The sequence below is a fragment of the Nuphar pumila genome, chromosome 2, assembly GCF_984573655.1.
Source record: "Nuphar pumila chromosome 2, dmNupPumi1.hap1.1, whole genome shotgun sequence".
NCBI lineage: Eukaryota > Viridiplantae > Streptophyta > Magnoliopsida > Nymphaeales > Nymphaeaceae > Nuphar > Nuphar pumila.
In genome coordinates this window covers 107,574,538-107,591,397 of record NC_143250.1, presented here as the reverse complement: position 1 = coordinate 107,591,397, position 16,860 = coordinate 107,574,538, and the positions used below count along the sequence as shown (strand labels likewise).

Genomic DNA, 16,860 nt, shown 5'->3' with positions numbered 1-16,860 from the left:
CACAATAAAAACACTACTCACTCACTCCATCTTATCTCCACGATATATATATAGATGTGTGTGCATGGAAACCGAGATACCCAACTGTCCGCATCTTCAAAATTCACATCTGGATGTGCAGTAAATTTGACCATACGGCTGTGATTTCCATGGTGAAAAACCTACAACTCTTTGATCAAACTTGTTTGATATGTAGGATTTTGTAAAGTAGAAAATCTTAGAAATTTCAGAACCATTGATTTTTAGATGCTTATAAATCTACTTATACATCAAAAGGTTTGATCTAAGAGTCTTTTTGTAGGTTTTTTACCATGTTAATTTGCCAAAAAAATAAACATTTGCATATAAATTTTGAAGTTGAATAAACGTGAATAGACCATTAGTGGGAGGACCAATTCTTTTCTCATATAGGATCCTGCCTAACGTCAGGCGCGCTGGGCATCGGATCATGCGTGTTTTTTTTTTATGTGTATTACACTTTTAGGTGGTCCAAGACCGCCACTAAAAGTGTCAAAACACAAAAATAAAACGCTGTTGTTGATTGCACACGATCATCGATGACGTTTCATCCAAAATTCATCGAACACTTTGTGTATGATGATACATCCTAATATATATATATATATATATATATATATATATATATAGAGAGAGAGAGAGAGAGAGAGAGAGGTGGTAGCTGCCTGCCACTTTTTTAGCCTACCCAGTTTCTAACGGATTTTTTTTTCATGTTTTTCTTTGTATTGTCCATGCTTAATTTTATAGAAATTGACTCTTTGATCCATCAATTTCGCTCAATAGGTTTTTATACGATTTAAAATTCTCTGATCTAATTTTTTTAAATTAAGTGCTTAGAAAATAAATTAACCAAAAAATTAGGTTCAAGTGTTGTTTTCTAATAAATCAACCATGCTGAACATATCTGCAAGATCAGATTTGCCAAAACAACCAAGGAAACACGTGTTCCCTTACTGTAGGTTCATTGTTGCAGGCAGCTACCAACAATTCAAAGTACTAAATAATTTAAAAAACAATGTGTTGTGTATGTCACCCGATTGTCACCGGAACACAGATCCATATTTGGCTGTCAAAGATGTACTGCTTAAGAAAAAGGAAGTTTAAACAATCAATCGATATTTGGCCATCAAAGAGGTTGTACTGCTTGTAATAGTGGTTAGCTTACATATTGCATTAACAATTCAACTATGGTTCGAAGAAAAAAAAATCAATCGTTGATGGGCTTGTTTCTGGCTGTCACAGGCCTATCGCAACCCTCCTCCTTTATCCGGGCTTGGGACCGGCAGTGTATTAGTTAAAAGAGGTCGGGGGTAGGCTTAGGGAGACATGGATGGAGGTGATAAGAAAAGATATGAATGCTTTGAACCTCACCGAGGACATGGCATTGGATAGAAATGAATGAAGGAGAAGGATTCATGTGGAAGACCCATAATGATTTTCTTTGTTGGTTCATATCGCCGACCCCAATTGTTTTGGGATTAAAGCGTAGTTGTTGTATACCAAGTGAATACGTCTACTGTATATTTTATTTTAGTGAGAGAAAAAGGCATTTCATGGAAATAAACATGGATGTCTAAAAAAAACTGCCAGATCAGCATTTCATGAGAATGCTTTTGTGGGTAAGGGGGTATAAAAGGATTTCACCATGATGATTTGATGTTTAGTCATGAAAAAAAATAAAAAAGTAAGATAAAAATAAAAATGTACAACGTCTCACTTGTTTGGTAGGAGCATTAGGTGTTGGGCATGTATCGCAAGGACCTAATGTTCAAGAAAAGGGAACCAGAAAAGGGAACCCTTGAACATTAGGTGCTTGCGAGTTGTGGTCATGAGAATTCACATCAGATCATGTCCTATCACGAATCACAAAGTTGTGATTATGCATATGATGTGGATTCTTATCCGTCGGATATTGACTGGCAGGAGCCACCGATAACCAATGGAATATCCCAATTATCCACAGCATATGCGAAGTTGGGGACATTTGTCCGCATGCCGAGTCACGATTACATGAGCGTCACCCACATATATACATCAAGCTTTCAAACAGAAACTCCAGCGGTAAACCCGACGTAATCCTCCGTTGATAAGTGTTCATATTCCCTACTCAATCAGCAAAAAAGAGAACGAAAAAGTGGAAAGCCCACAAGCAAACACTATAGAAGGCTCACAGCCCGCCCGTTGTCGCCGTGAAAGAGAGAGGGAAGATGGGGAGGAAGAGGGTGATGGTGTTGGTGATCCAGCTGCTCTGCCTCCTCGAGCTTGCAAAGTCCCTGCTGCCGGTGATTGAGCACTTCCCGCAGGCAGACGGGTCGCTCCGGCTGCTCGTCGTTGGCGATTGGGGGAGGAGAGGCACGTACAACCAGTCGGAGATCGCCTTCCAGGTTCCCTGTTTCTTCTCCCACCCACTTCTTCTTCTCCTTCTTTGTTTTTGTTTTCCGGTTTCCGATCTCTTTTCCGGCGGATATCCTGAAAGTTCTCATCTTGAGTAAATGGAAAACTTCTTCATTTTTCACGAAAATCTCTATTTTCTGTAAACTACTCGTTCATTTTCTCTCTGTTATTTCATGTAGACGAAGCGGTTCTCATTTTTTGGATGTGCCACTGGTAAAACCGAACAGGCTCGGCTCGATTTACCAGTGGATTGAGCTTGTGGCTCAGCTCATAAAACATTTCTTGTTATTTATGCATGAAATATATATTTTTATATATTATACTTAAAATATATATCTTTTATACAGTATACTTAATAGTTTATATTTTATGTATATAATTTTCATTCATCCTTTTTTTTTATATATCATTTATGCATTATGCATTATGCATTATTCATTATCTATATATATATATATATATATATATATATATATATATATATATATATATATATATATATATATCGTTCGAGCTCGGATCTCGTGAATTTCCCGATTTATGCCTTTTTCTTTGCAGATTTCTCATTTTTCTCCCCTGCTTTCTGCCGCAGATGGGAGTGATCGGGAAGGAGCTAGACATCGACTTCGTGATCTCCACCGGCGATAATTTCTACGAAGACGGACTCACCGGAATCAACGACATGGCGTTCGAGCAATCCTTCTCTGATATCTACACGGCAGAGGCCCTCCAGAGGCCGTGGTACAACGGTGAATTTCTTCATGATGAAGCCTCAATGCTCACCTGAAATTTTCACTAAAATAGAAAAAAAACTAGGACAAAGAATCCGATTCGCATCGTCTTACAAAATCCGTTCCGTTTCAGTACTGGGGAATCATGACTATCGTGGAGACACTTTGGCTCAGCTCGACCGGGTTCTCAACATAATCGATCGCCGGTGGATCTGCATGAGATCGTTCATCCTCAACGCAGGTATATATATATATATATATATATATATATATAGAGAGAGAGAGAGAGAGAGAGAGTAATACATTCGTGCTAAATGAGTTTTTCAGGTTTTTTTTGTTTTATTTTTAAATTCTAACCGCACAGATGTGATCTATTTACTTGATTCTATAGGAATCAGCTCTTGAAGAGTTCTATTATGATACATGGGTAGATTTTTATAAGGTTCTAAAAATCAACGATCCAAAATCTTTATAAAATTTTGAGGCTCCAAATATATTTTTTACATCATGATCCAGGTATGGGTTCCTAGTAAATGGACCATGCCCAATACAAGGATGGAAACCCTAAAAAAAATGAGAGAGAGATAGATTTATTCTTTTTAAAAGGAAAAGATAGATTATTATGAGTTGCCGATTAATTCTCAGGGATCGCCGATTTTTTCATGGTGGACACCACCCCACTGAAGGACTCCTACTGGACCATCCCCAATAAGCACACTTACGATTGGAGGGGAGTCCTTCCTAGGAAAAACTACATCAATACCCTCCTCAAGGTACAACATTTACCAAAATGCCATCCTCCGCTCCAGTTTGGCTGTTCATGAACGGTCGGGTTTTGTTTCTGACTAAATCAGGATCTGGACTTCGCCTTGAGCCGATCGTCAGCGAGGTGGAAGATTGTTGTTGGCCATCACACGATCAGAAGCGTCGGACACCACGGTGACACCGTGGAGCTCCAGAACCTATTGCTCCCCATCCTCGAGGTAAATTACAAAAATGCCACGCCACGTTTTTTTCTTTTTTTTATAAGTGCCTGTTAATTTGGTTGCACTGAGTTATTTGGAAATCTGGATAAGTTGGGATATTTGCATTATGGAGCTCAATTGAGTAGTACATCAGCTTTATTCCAGTGTTTCGGAGAAGCTTAATACGATATTCTGAAATTTAAACATTTGTATATGTGCTTTTCAGGCCAATGGCGTCGATCTTTACATCAACGGACACGATCATTGCCTAGAACATATAAGTAGCACCAATAGGTAATAATATTTTTTATTATTTTCTTTGCGTTATTGTCTCGTTTTTTACACATTCTGATCTCTGTAGATTTATAAAAATCTCGCCAATATATCGTGAGAATTTGCCTGAAAATTTAAAAAGGCAATTTCTTGCAAGATTGTCAAACCGTGACAAATATCGTGATATTTATATTTTTTAAAGATATTTATCATGAAAACCCCTGAGAATTTTTATTTTTAAATGTGTTTTATTTATATTTTCTTAAAATTTTATTTTTAATATTTTTTATTTATTTTTTATTCCCAAGATTTTGCCGTTTTTTAACTTTTGTCACTATGATTCTGATTCATACGTAGAGAGAAAATTGATCCTTGCCAATTTTAAATGTTATCAGTAAAAATTATTTAAATTGACCAAAAAGATGCTATCAAGATTACAAATTTATATTGGATCTTATGAATTTCATATTAAAAACCCAAAGACTTTGCATTGGAATCCGACTTTACATTAATAAAAGCCTCGAACTTGGGATCGGGATGAGGTGATGAGCCAACCACCAAATAGACCAATTGCGTGGAAGAGTGTGCTTGTGAACCCCATGTTTTGTCAGTTGTGGGGTCCAACATTCTTCAATGGGCTTGGTTGATTAGGTGATTGTGGTAATATCACCGTTACCCGATCCATTTCCAGATTCGGGGCCATTTGAGAATGTAGAATCCATGGACCTGGGGATATGAGAGGATCCAATGCTTGACCAGCCTTGTTCCTTGGATCTTCAGTTGGACCCACCTATGATCCAAGCAAAATTGGTCTTCATATCCAATGTAGTCATGCAACCACTTAATTCATCTTTCTCATTTGGGTTCACGCTATTGTGATTTGGTGTGGGACCCACAGTCCGATCCAGTTCCTCACAAGTGGGGGTGGGTCCAAGGCATGGAGAGGGATCGACACGGCCGCAAACATGTCTGGCCTGAAGTTCTACTATGACGGACAAGGGTTCATGTCCCTGAAACTCACGGAGACGGAGGCCGGGGCTGCGTTCTACGACATCAACGGTGACAAGCTTCACACGTGGAGCTCATCCAAGCAGCTACCCTTTTACATGTAAAATATATGCTCAAGTTGATTATTGCCTGTGGATTTGGGTGCCTTGGACCCATATCCTATCGGCACCGACATAAGTTATAGCCTTTATTTTAACCTTAGTGTCGTCACAAAATATGATCCCACGCTGTACTGGGAATCATCAAAACGAGTCAGTTGAAATTTGTGACCCCATTGTGTTGCAAGCATGGTATATATACAGGATTGGTGAAGAAATGTACCTAAAAAAAAAAAGGTCCGATCCATTGTTACCCAAAAACCAAATATAATAACATGAAAAACACAAACAAGAAAAAGAAGGCAAAGGGAAAACGAAAGATAAGCGATTGGGGAAAGAAAGGATACTAGCTAGAAGGAAGCGACTGAAAAGCATCCTTCTTCTAAATGAGAAGCGCGCTTCCTGCAGCTATGATATGGAATGTTGAAAGTTGAAACCACTCGCTTACCGTCTAAACTTATTATTATTAGTTTTTCATAACAGTGAGTAGCAATAGCCACAAAACTACGAAATAACCAAGGAATGATGATGATTTGTTGTCGACCATAGATCTTGAGGGGATCCACATTCATCACTTTTTTTGGTTGCTTATGGTGCTTCTTCCTGACCCACTTATACGCATGGGCAGCTTACACCAAGTGGTTTAGGGTAGGTTGGAGGTGTGCACGGCATCTCTTATGTTGATGTGCAAAAAGGTGAGCTTGTGACAAGGACCATTAACAACTTAGGTATGCCTGCCTCAGAATCAGATAAGCACTAAAACCGAATAAAACATGGACCCCCAACAGCTTTATGCATGGATTACTAGTTAAATCAAACGATTTTTATTTTTATTTTTATTTTTATTTTTATTTTTGCTCGAAGAAACCACCTCAGGATCGTAGACCTATTAGCGCTGGCTTTGCCTGCCATACTTACACTTACTGCTACGAGGGCTTACCCTTCGCCCCGGTATTTTAAAAAATGACACCTAAGTTTTTTTGGTTTTTTTTTAACTTAAAAATGCACCTAAAATTAGGAAAATTTCAAAAAAAAAAAAACAAAGTTTTGTTTATGTAAATCAAAGGCAGAGCTTTTTTTTAAACCAACTGCAGTTACTAACATATCCGGGGGTTGGTAACAAAAATATTACCGTTTTATCCTCTGAAATTAGGATTCTCTTGGCCTTATATGCCAATCTTAAGTTTGATCCAACTTCTTCCCTCAATATTTTCTTTTTTTTTATTGACCACAACAAATATTAGGTGTGTTTTTGTAAGCTTGAAAAATAAAGGTGCATTTTTCTAGGTTGAAAACTTTAGGTGCCCTTTCAAAAAAAAAACTTTAGGTGTCAGTTTGGAAATGGCCCTAAAATCTATTTATTGTAAACAATATAAAAGGATAATGCTTTTCCTATTGGCTTCCCATCCCATTGCTTGCAAGGCTTTGTTTGGGCGGTTGGGTTTCACTCACCCCCATCTTCGTACCCCTCTTAAATCTTATTATTCAAGTTGGTTTGATCAAATCTGACCTTATAGATTAATTCAGCATAGTCAATTTAATAAGAATCTACCTTTGGATAGTTATATTTTTTGACAAAAAATATGATTTTTCAAATCACAAAATTTTGTTTTTGGAAAAAAATATTTTTAAATCACCAAAACATCATGCACATAAGTCGGATTTCCATGATTTTAAATGTCAATCTTTACTAAATGAATGATGCAGATGACATCTGTGGAGTCAGATTTGATCAAAACAACTTGCATCATTGAAATCCTATGGAGGAGTATGAAGATAGGGATGGAATAGGAGATGAGTGGAATCCATTTGCTGTTTGGGAGCCCCAATGGGAGCGAAGGAGATGAAATCGATAGATTTCCCAACAACATTCTCGTGTGGATGTTGTTGAAATTCGCTGATTTCAAATGTGTCACCCCTCTCTCATCTCTACCACCTCTTCCAAAATCGGGAAACCAAGTAGCGAAGATGGGAGGAGTCTTTGAATCCCCATTACCAATGTTGTCAGTATCCGTGTGTATCGCCTGATACCTATCGTATCGCTAGAAAATAAATATGATACTTGTTGGCATTTTTGTAAAACAAACACAGAAAGCATACATGTATTCACCATAGAACGTGTGCAGGGTATTCGACATTCTCCTCAGCCGATCGACGCCCACAATGAGCCTAGGCCTTAGGTCGACGGTGAGCAGGACCCTAAACCAATAAACTTGACGTGGGCTAGGCTAAGGATATGCAATGTCTCTCATCATACATTGTCCAACCACCTCTTTATATAGTGGAGGTAAGGGAGGTGGTTCAGTGAATGTGGACACTCCACATTCACATAACGTCCTCCATTAAGCATTAACCGTCCTCCATTATGCAGCCCACTACTCCACAATGTTTTTAATGCCAAACCGGGTCACCCAATGGGTTGGACACGATCCATATGTTCAACATTCTCTCACTTGACCCATTGACACTAAAAGTGCATTAAATTGATGTTTACATTGTTATCTCAATTTAGTTCTTCATGTGGGTTCACATGCTATCCTTTATCACAAGGATGAATCATATGAGCCATGGAGATGGACACTCCTTTATGAAATATCATATTCTCATGTACTACACTATAATTCACCTTCGATGCTTAAGCATGTTGAAATTACCTTTATGAATAGGTTGGTCTCTTACCTATTCTATTGGTCTCTTAATATTGTTATTATGTTATTCTCTCTAACCCATATGAGAGATCATTTATACAAAATCAACAATATACAAAGCCATAAAGAATCAAATATATATACATAAATATGATCACTTAATGTATTGTTATACATCAGAAGGAATAAAAAAGATTCATCTCCTTTACATGTTGGAAATACAATCCCGGTGCTAGCCCTTTAGTATGGGGATCCGCAGTCATTTTCTTCATCCCAATTATATCAATACATATCAGATGATTCTCAGTCCTTTTTTTAACAATAAAATATTTTAACTTCATGTATCGACACGATGTTGAACTCTTGATGTTATTCGAAAAGGACATGGCTGCTTCATTATCACAAAAGATCTTTAGTGGTCTTTCAATAGAGTCCACAATACCAAGACCTACAATGAAGTCTCTTATCCAAATAGCCTGTGACAAAGTCTCGTATAGAGCAATAAATTTTGCCTCCATGGTATGAGTAGCAGTGATAGACTGTTTTTCACTTCTCCATGAGACAACGCCACCCACTAGTAGAAAAATGTATCAAGTAGTGGATTGATTTTCTACTGTCAATACATCATCCTAAGTCTGCATCAGAATATCCAACGATATCTAGGTAGTCAGTTTTTTTGTAGGTCAACATATAGTCTTTTGTTCCTTGTAAATAACATATGACTTTCTTTGATGTCTTCCAGTGCGCAATGCCTGGATTTGACTGATATCTACCAAGCATTCTCACAATAAATGTTATATCAGGTCGAGTGCAGGTTTGCGCGTACTACAAACTTCCAACTGCCGAAGCATATAGAACAACATCCATTCGAGTCATCACAATAACATCTTGAGGACAGTCCTTTAAGCTCAATTTATCTCCTTTCACTATAGGTACCGAACCAGGAGAATAATTCTTCATCCCATATCTTTTAAGAACCTTAATGATATAGGATTTCTGAGAGAGTCCAAGGACACCCTTAGTTCTGTTACGACGGATCTCAATTCCAAGGATATAAGTGGCCTCACCCATGTCCTTCATATTGAAATGAGAGGAAAGAAAATCTTTTGTTTCATATAATAGACTCAAATCATTAGTTACAAGAAGAATATCGTCAACATATAAAACCAAAATTATGAACTTACTCTCTCACTAGTCTTAATGTAACTACACTAATCAACAATGTTTTCAGTGAATCCAAAGTTCATAATTACCTGATTGAACTTCTTATACCACTAGCGAGAGGCCTGTTTAAGTTCATAAATTGACTTATTCAATTTGCAAACTAAGTTATTCGAGTCATCTATACTGAAACTAAGAGGTTGTTGCTTGTATACCTCCTTATCTAGATCTCCATTCAAAAAGGTAGTTTTCACATCCATCTGATGTAGCTCTAAATCAAAATGATCTATAAGGGTCATGATTATCCTCAATGATTCTTTAGTTGAGACAAGAGAAAAAGTCTCATTATAATCAATGTCCTCTATCTGTGTGAAACCTTTTGCAACAAGCCTAGCCTTGTACCTCTCCACATGATCCTTAGAGTCTTTTTTGGTCTTATAGACCCATTTACAACCAACAAGTCTAACTCCATCAGGTCAAGGTACAAGATCCCACACTTAGTTATTTATCATAGAGTTGAGCTTTCATGACATTGATCCAATGTGTTGATCTTTCACTTTTAATGGCTTTAGCAAATGTGATGAAATCTTCATCAATGTCTATGAAATCATTTGACTCTTGTAAATACACCACATTGTCTGGATGGATAGCAGATTTCTTGATTCTAGTGGACCTTCATACAGGTGCTACAGGTGGTTCAAAATGAGCCTATGTATCTTGTTGTTGTTGTATATCATCATCAACAACCGGATCTAGTTGGGATTGATGTTTATTGACCAGACTTTCTCTTACATTAATCGAAGGGATAATGATAGAAAAAATGGTCCTTTATCCTTAGCAGATGTGAAACCTAACTCCTATATTTCCTCAAAATCAATATTTTGAGACGCATTTATCCCAACAGAACCATTTTCAAGAAATCTTGTTTTATCTGTTTTCACTATCTGTGGTGTATGAGATGTACAATAAAACTTAAAGTCTTTTGACCTTTCTGGATAACCAATGAAAAAACCACTAGTTGTTCTAGAATCAAAAGCTTTTATACGTGAGTTATACAATTTAACTTCTGTCAGACATCCCCATATGTGCATATATGACAAAGAAGGTTTTCTACCTATCCATAACTCATAAAGAGTCTTTTGAACAACCTTCGTAGAAACCTTATTCAAAATATGCATTGTTGCCCTAAGAGCTTCACCCCACAAGGTCAAAGGAAGGTTTGAGTGATTCAATATTGCTCAAACTATTTTTTTAAGCGTACGATTTCTCCTTTCAGCTACATCATTCTAATAAGCATTATCAAGCATGGTATACTGAGGTACAATGCCTTCCTCTTTTAGAAATCATGCTAATGACTCTTCTTTTTGTCTCATCTCAGTGAAACGACTATAATATTCACCACCTCTATCAGACCTGACAACCTTAATAACTTCATCAGTTTGTTTCTCTACTTCTTTCTTGAAGTTCTTAAAAACCTGAAAGACTTCTGATGTTTCAAATAATAAGTAGAGATACATATACCGTGAGTAATCGTCTATAAAGGTGACAAAATACTTTTCACCCATATAACACAGTAAAAAAGGGTCGCACACATCCGTATGTACTATTTCTAACTTTTTATTGTTGCGTTTGACATCTTTCTTATACGTGTCAGATTGCTTAGCCTTTATGCAGTCAACACATGGCTCTATATTCATAAAATCAAGGGATCCAAGGATTCCCTCTTTCACGAGTCTTTGGACTCTCTCTTTCAAGATATGTCCTAACCTTCGATGCCAAAGCAGATAGGATTGATCATCCTTTAGGCCACGTTTATTGTCAATCATTGTGTTCTCAATGGAGTGAGATTCCCGAATTTAGAATTTGGTTCTTAATCGATATAAACCATCACACATATATGCAGAACCTATATTCATTGAATTTTTTATAATAATAAGTTTAGAATTTTCAAATTTAAATGCAAAGCCAAACTTATTATCCCGACTATAAATTTTGAAATTTTGACAATAAACGTGGCCAAACTTATTAAATTTTGAAATTGAAATCAGGTTCCGACTATAGGATGAAACATAGAATGTATCAACCAAATCCAAAATATATCCCGACTCCAACATAATTCTGCAGGTCCCAACATTCTTGACATGTGAACGCATCCTATTTCTAAAAAAGATGCTTCTTTCATGCTTTGTTGGTTTCCTCTTATTCAGAAATGCCTGCAAAGAGTTGGCAATGTGTACCGTGGCACCAAAATTAATCCATCAACTATGAAATGAAACATGAATTAAATTGCACTTATGGGAAACGAATGACTTACTACCTTTATTTTTGAGTCACTTCTTATACTTCAAACAGTTCACCTTCTTATGTCGTTTCTTTTTGCAGAAGAAATACTTTATAGAAGAGCCTCTTGACTGGGATTTAGCTTTTGCCTGAGAGTTTAAACTCTCCCCAGTGACTTTCTTTTGATTCTTCTTCTTGAAGAAACTTTCTTTGATCTCGACCTTTGTTTATTCTTATGAGAGGCCATATGTGGACTTGACACTCTCTCACCCTTTAATATCTTCTCTTCTTTAATACATTTGGCTAAGAGGTCATTAAAAGACCACTCGTCATTATTTGTGGTATAGAAGATTTTAAAGGGTTCATACTCAGTAGGTAATGAGGTTAAGATTAGATGGACCAAGAAGGAGTCAGAGATGGCAAACTTTATGTAATTCAATTAAGTCACAATATTCTTCATTTCCAAAATATGCTGTCAGATGTGACTATCGCCGGAATATTTCATAGACACTAATTTGGATATGAGCGCATTAGCCCTGTCCTTATTAGAAGTGATGAATTGAGCCTCAATGGCTCCCAAAAATTCCTTCACTGTTCTGCAGTGAGGAATGACACCTCGAATATTCTTAGCCACCCAGGATTACAAAAGCAATAGGCTAAGTCTGTTCGAGCGCTCTCACTTCTCAGAGACAACCTTTTGATCGGTTGTACTCTATTCTGTAAAAGCGGGAGGTTCGTCAATTCTAAAGGCCAGATCTAAATCCATATAGCCCAAAGTGAATAACACGATTTCTTTTCAATCAAAAAAGTTAGATCCGTCTAAAAGGAGGATATTACTAGAACCATCGATAAAGAAGGAACCTGATACAACAAGGAATGAAAAACAGAAAGACATTACTATTATTACTCAGACGAGACTCATGTTGAAAAGGTAAAAATGAGACCCTTTATTTTCACCTTTTCTGAAACAAGCATAGTTGAGTCATTATCGTTCTACTTTGGTGAAAACAACAATACTCATAGTTGCTCCGTCTCTTCAATTCTCAAAGAATTTACTTCAGTTGGTGAAACTAGCAGATCATGTATCCAAATGCAATTCATCACTATACATTTGGGTACGAACATGCTTCATGGGCTAGAATACACATCTACTTTCACACCCTATGTAAATTTGAAACACAACGACCTACCTTTAGGTAGAATCGATGTTTCATAAATTCACACGCAATCATAATAACGAATCTTAATACGGTCTAAAGAATCCTTAATCAACATGACTTAGATCATTTTGGTGATTATATGAATCGATCAATCAAGATCTTTTACCAAAAACATATTTGTATTATGGAGCACGCTCATGCACACACTTTAATGCATGTATATTCATGACATAATATAAATTCATGCTTCAACTAATATACATAAACTAACTGTCATGAATTTAGTCATAATTTATGCTTAAAATCATCATGCACAACTTAACCAACACAAAATACATGAATTAACATGCATAAGTCATGCATTATTTAGAATAAATACTTTATAAAGCATGAAAAATAACAAAAGCATGCTCATATGGGTAAAACCTAGGGTCCTCAAGTAAGAACTAGTCTGAAAACACCTTAAACCGGTCTGAAACGGCTTCGAACTAGTCATCTAAGGATTCAAACCGGTTCTGAACCTTATGAACCGATACCAAATATGAACAAAAGTTCATAAAAGCCTATAACCGTATGCCAAAATCCCTGTATTTTCATATATTTATGAAAATAAAGCCTTAGTATCTAAGAATCGGTGAAAAACTAAAAGAAACTGGTTAAAAATGACTCTGAACCGGTCCTAAAAAAGGTCGAATAAGTTCCTGATCCAGTTCAGGCCAAATAGTGCCTGGATCCTACAATAGCACGGATCCAATCTAGTCCAAATAGGATCCGGTCTAACTCGGTTTGAACTGGACCCGGTCTGAAATGGATTCGGGTCTGACCCAATCCGAACTGGACCCGGGGCTGACCCGGTCCAAACAATGCTCGGGGCTGACCCGGTCTGAAGTCTAGCCTGGATCAGACCCAGACCCAGAACCATTATGGGTCTGAGTCCAATCTAATAAAAATGGCAGACCCGATCCACCCAGAATGGGTTTGGATTGGGCCTGTTACTGGGTCATATAGCGGACCCGGTCTAATTCCACTGTTAAAATAAAACAGAAATTTGAGGGTTTCTGTTTGCATTTTTCTGAGAAACCGAAAGGGTTTCTCCTCTTTGTCGCCCACGGCGACCCACTGACGGTGCCTAGCCGGCAATGGTCACCTCCCCCGGCGATGCAACTTCGACGATGCATCTCCGGCGACAACACTCCTATTGACGACCCATGGCGAAACTTGCATCATTGAAATCAAATTTGATCAAAACAACTTGCATCATTGAAATCCTATGAAGGAGTATGAAGATAGGGATGGCATAGGAGATGAGTGGAATCCATTCACTATTTGGGAGCCCCAATGGGAGCGAAGGAGATGAAATCGATAGATTTCCCAACAACATTCTCGTGTGGATGTTGTTGAAATTCGTTGATTTCAAATGTGTCACCCCTCTCTCATCTCTACCACCTCTTCCAAAATCGGGAAACCAAGTAGCGAAGATGGGAGGAGTCTCTGAATCCCCGTTACCAATGTTGTCAGTATCTGTGTGTATCGCCCTGTATCTGCTGATACCTATCGTATAGCTAGAAAATAAATATGATATTGACCTGAATCAGAAATTTTTTAATAAATATAAAATAGCTTAAAATTAAAATTTTAATATTATTTTAATGATTTTAACATGCGTCACGTTCTGATTGGCATGTAATATTTTTTAGTTATTTTTTTACCGATTCAGAATGATACACTTGAGTATCGGCCCGATACACCTGAATTGTTGGCCAAACGATACTGGTCCAATTCTGATACTGACAATATTGCCCATTAGGGCCTCTCAAAACAGAGCCTAATTCACTTAGGTAATGGACAAGTTCATTCAGTCCGGTACGTGACCCATCTAAGATGGTTATCTAAAGCTCATAGGAGGTTGTGCTTTGAATCCCATCGGATTGTTAAAAAAAAAAATCATTTAGGGATTAACCTTTTGCCCTAACTCCAAATATGGGTCACACGTTTTTGAAATTTCAAATATTTTCTGAAAACTGTCAAATAAGGGTTTGCAATTATTATGGTAGTTAAACCATAAGTCAAACTGAAATAATGTTCATCATCTTTAAAACTTCATACTGTTTACTTTTTCTTTTTCTTTTATGAGGATAAGTATTTTTCGATTTTCAAGGGATAATACAAGAAACAAAAAAAGAGTCGCATTTTTTTAATATGATGTGAGGTCTCTCTTTGACAACAACAACTACGCCTTCATCCCAAAACAATTGGGGTCGGCGATATGAACCAACAAAGAAAATCATTCTGGGTCTTCCACATGAATCCTTCTCCTCCATTCATTTCTATCCAATGCCATGTCCTTGGTGAGGTTCAAAGCATTCATATCCTTTCCTATCACCTCCATCCATGTCTTCCTAGGCCTACCCCGACCTCTTTTAACTAATATATTTTCCCATTTCTTCATCTTTCTAACTGGAGCATCATTAGGCCTTCGTCGAATATGTCCAAACCACCGTAAACGATTCTCTCTCATCTTATTTTCAATGGGTGCAACGCCTACCTTCTTACGTATCTTCTCGTTCCGAATCTTATCTTTTATTGTATTTTCACACATCCATCTCAGCATACGCATCTCAGCTACACTCATTTTTTGAATATGATGCATCTTGGCAGCCCAACATTCCGTACCATATAGTAAAGCGGGCCTAATAGTCGTCCTATAAAACTTTTCCTTCAACCGCAATGGCATTCTACGATCGCACAAGTTGCACTGTTCCATTTCATCCACCCAACCTTTATCCTATGATTTACATCTCCATCAATTTCTCCATACTTTTGAATGATAGATCCCAAATATTTGAAAGAATCATCTACCGGTATTTCTTGCTCACCAAGCTTCACTACACTCCCATCTCTATTTCGTTGCTTACTAAATCGACATTCCATGTATTCTGTTTTACTCTTACTTAACTTAAAACCTCTTGCTTCCAATGTCTGTCTCCATAATTCTAACTTAGCATTAACCCCAACTCTCTTTGACAGTTTGTAGTAAAAGGTTGGCTCATATTTGATATTTCAGAAACGTATGACCCATATTTGCAATTAGGGGCCAAAGATTGGGCCCTAAATGAATTTTTTTCTTAAAAAAACTCATGTGTTTCAATAGAGCCATCTTCTGGTTGCAGCTACCAACGGGGGCTCCATTGGTTGGTTGGTTGGTTAGTTGGTAGGAGCTATCAGTGCACCGTCACCTTGTGGTGGGACGTTGCAGGTTCAAAACCCGTTGAATAACCAGTGGGCGGGGGTAAACCTAGGGGTGTCAATGGGCCGAGTTTATCCAAATAAGAAGACCCGATTAATACCTAGGTCCGAATCCGAAGGTCAGATTTTTTTTAATACATGGATTCGGGTATAGTTTGTGAAATTTTATACCAGACCCAACCCAACCCAAGTTTCACTTAATTAGACCTGCAATTTTTCAATGTAAAAATGATAATAAAAAAAATATGGTTTTACAGGGTCTGCTTCATGTAGTTTTTATCGGATCTGGGTATGGTTTCTCTTATAGTAGGTTCAATTAAATTCGGGTCCAAAACTGATACCATACCTGAAAATCGGGGCCAGGCCTGGTTCCACCTGAGTCTGAACCAAACCCGGCCCATTGACACCCCTAGGTAAACCTAATGAATGGTACGTTGAATAACTGGTGGGGTCTGCCTAACCCGAGCTTGCCAATCTAACAAAACAAAAGAAATCTTCTCGTTACAGTTCTTGGGCATGGGGAAAGGACAGGATTGGGGACGGTGGGGAAGGGGAGGGCAGTTTTGTCAGTATCATCACAAATTAGTCGATTATTATCATATCCGCAAAAAATGAGGGCGGATCCTGTCAAACTACAACCACAAAACCCACCCCTCTGGACCCACAGAGGGGTGGGTTTTTGTGGTTGTAAACCGGGTGACATTTCAGTGTTTGACAGGATCCGCTCTCGCAAAACATAGTTACAAAATGAGCTGGATCGGCTTATCTTTTAAATAGTATTTAAAAAGGGTTAAAAATACACTTTAACATTTGTAATTTTTTTTAAATTATTTTCTGACACATGCCATTCACTGGTTAAAAATTGGTCAATTCAACTT

At 37.6% G+C, this 16,860-nt stretch overlaps 1 protein-coding gene across 1 annotated transcript; it reads left to right on the top strand.

Annotated features, from left to right (window-relative positions):
• Positions 1–1,994: 1,994 nt before the first annotated feature.
• LOC149846614 (purple acid phosphatase 4-like) lies at positions 1,995–5,748 on the top strand. Its single transcript, XM_089998097.1, has 7 exons — positions 1,995–2,402; positions 3,005–3,161; positions 3,277–3,384; positions 3,789–3,916; positions 3,998–4,126; positions 4,335–4,402; positions 5,280–5,748. The coding sequence occupies exons 1-7, from the start codon at positions 2,226–2,228 to the stop codon at positions 5,491–5,493; spliced, it is 981 nt and encodes a 326-aa protein (XP_089854223.1). The 5' UTR covers positions 1,995–2,225; the 3' UTR covers positions 5,494–5,748.
• Positions 5,749–16,860: the final 11,112 nt, after the last annotated feature.

Coding starts and splice junctions, on each gene's coding strand:
- LOC149846614 (XM_089998097.1), top strand. CDS start 2,226: ATGGGGAGGAAGAGGGTGATGGTGTTGGTGATCCAGCTGCTCTGCCTC. Junction 3,162..3,276: donor CCAGAGGCCGTGGTACAACG/GTGAATTTCTTC, acceptor GTTCCGTTTCAG/TACTGGGGAATCATGACTAT. Junction 4,403..5,279: donor CATATAAGTAGCACCAATAG/GTAATAATATTT, acceptor TGGGACCCACAG/TCCGATCCAGTTCCTCACAA.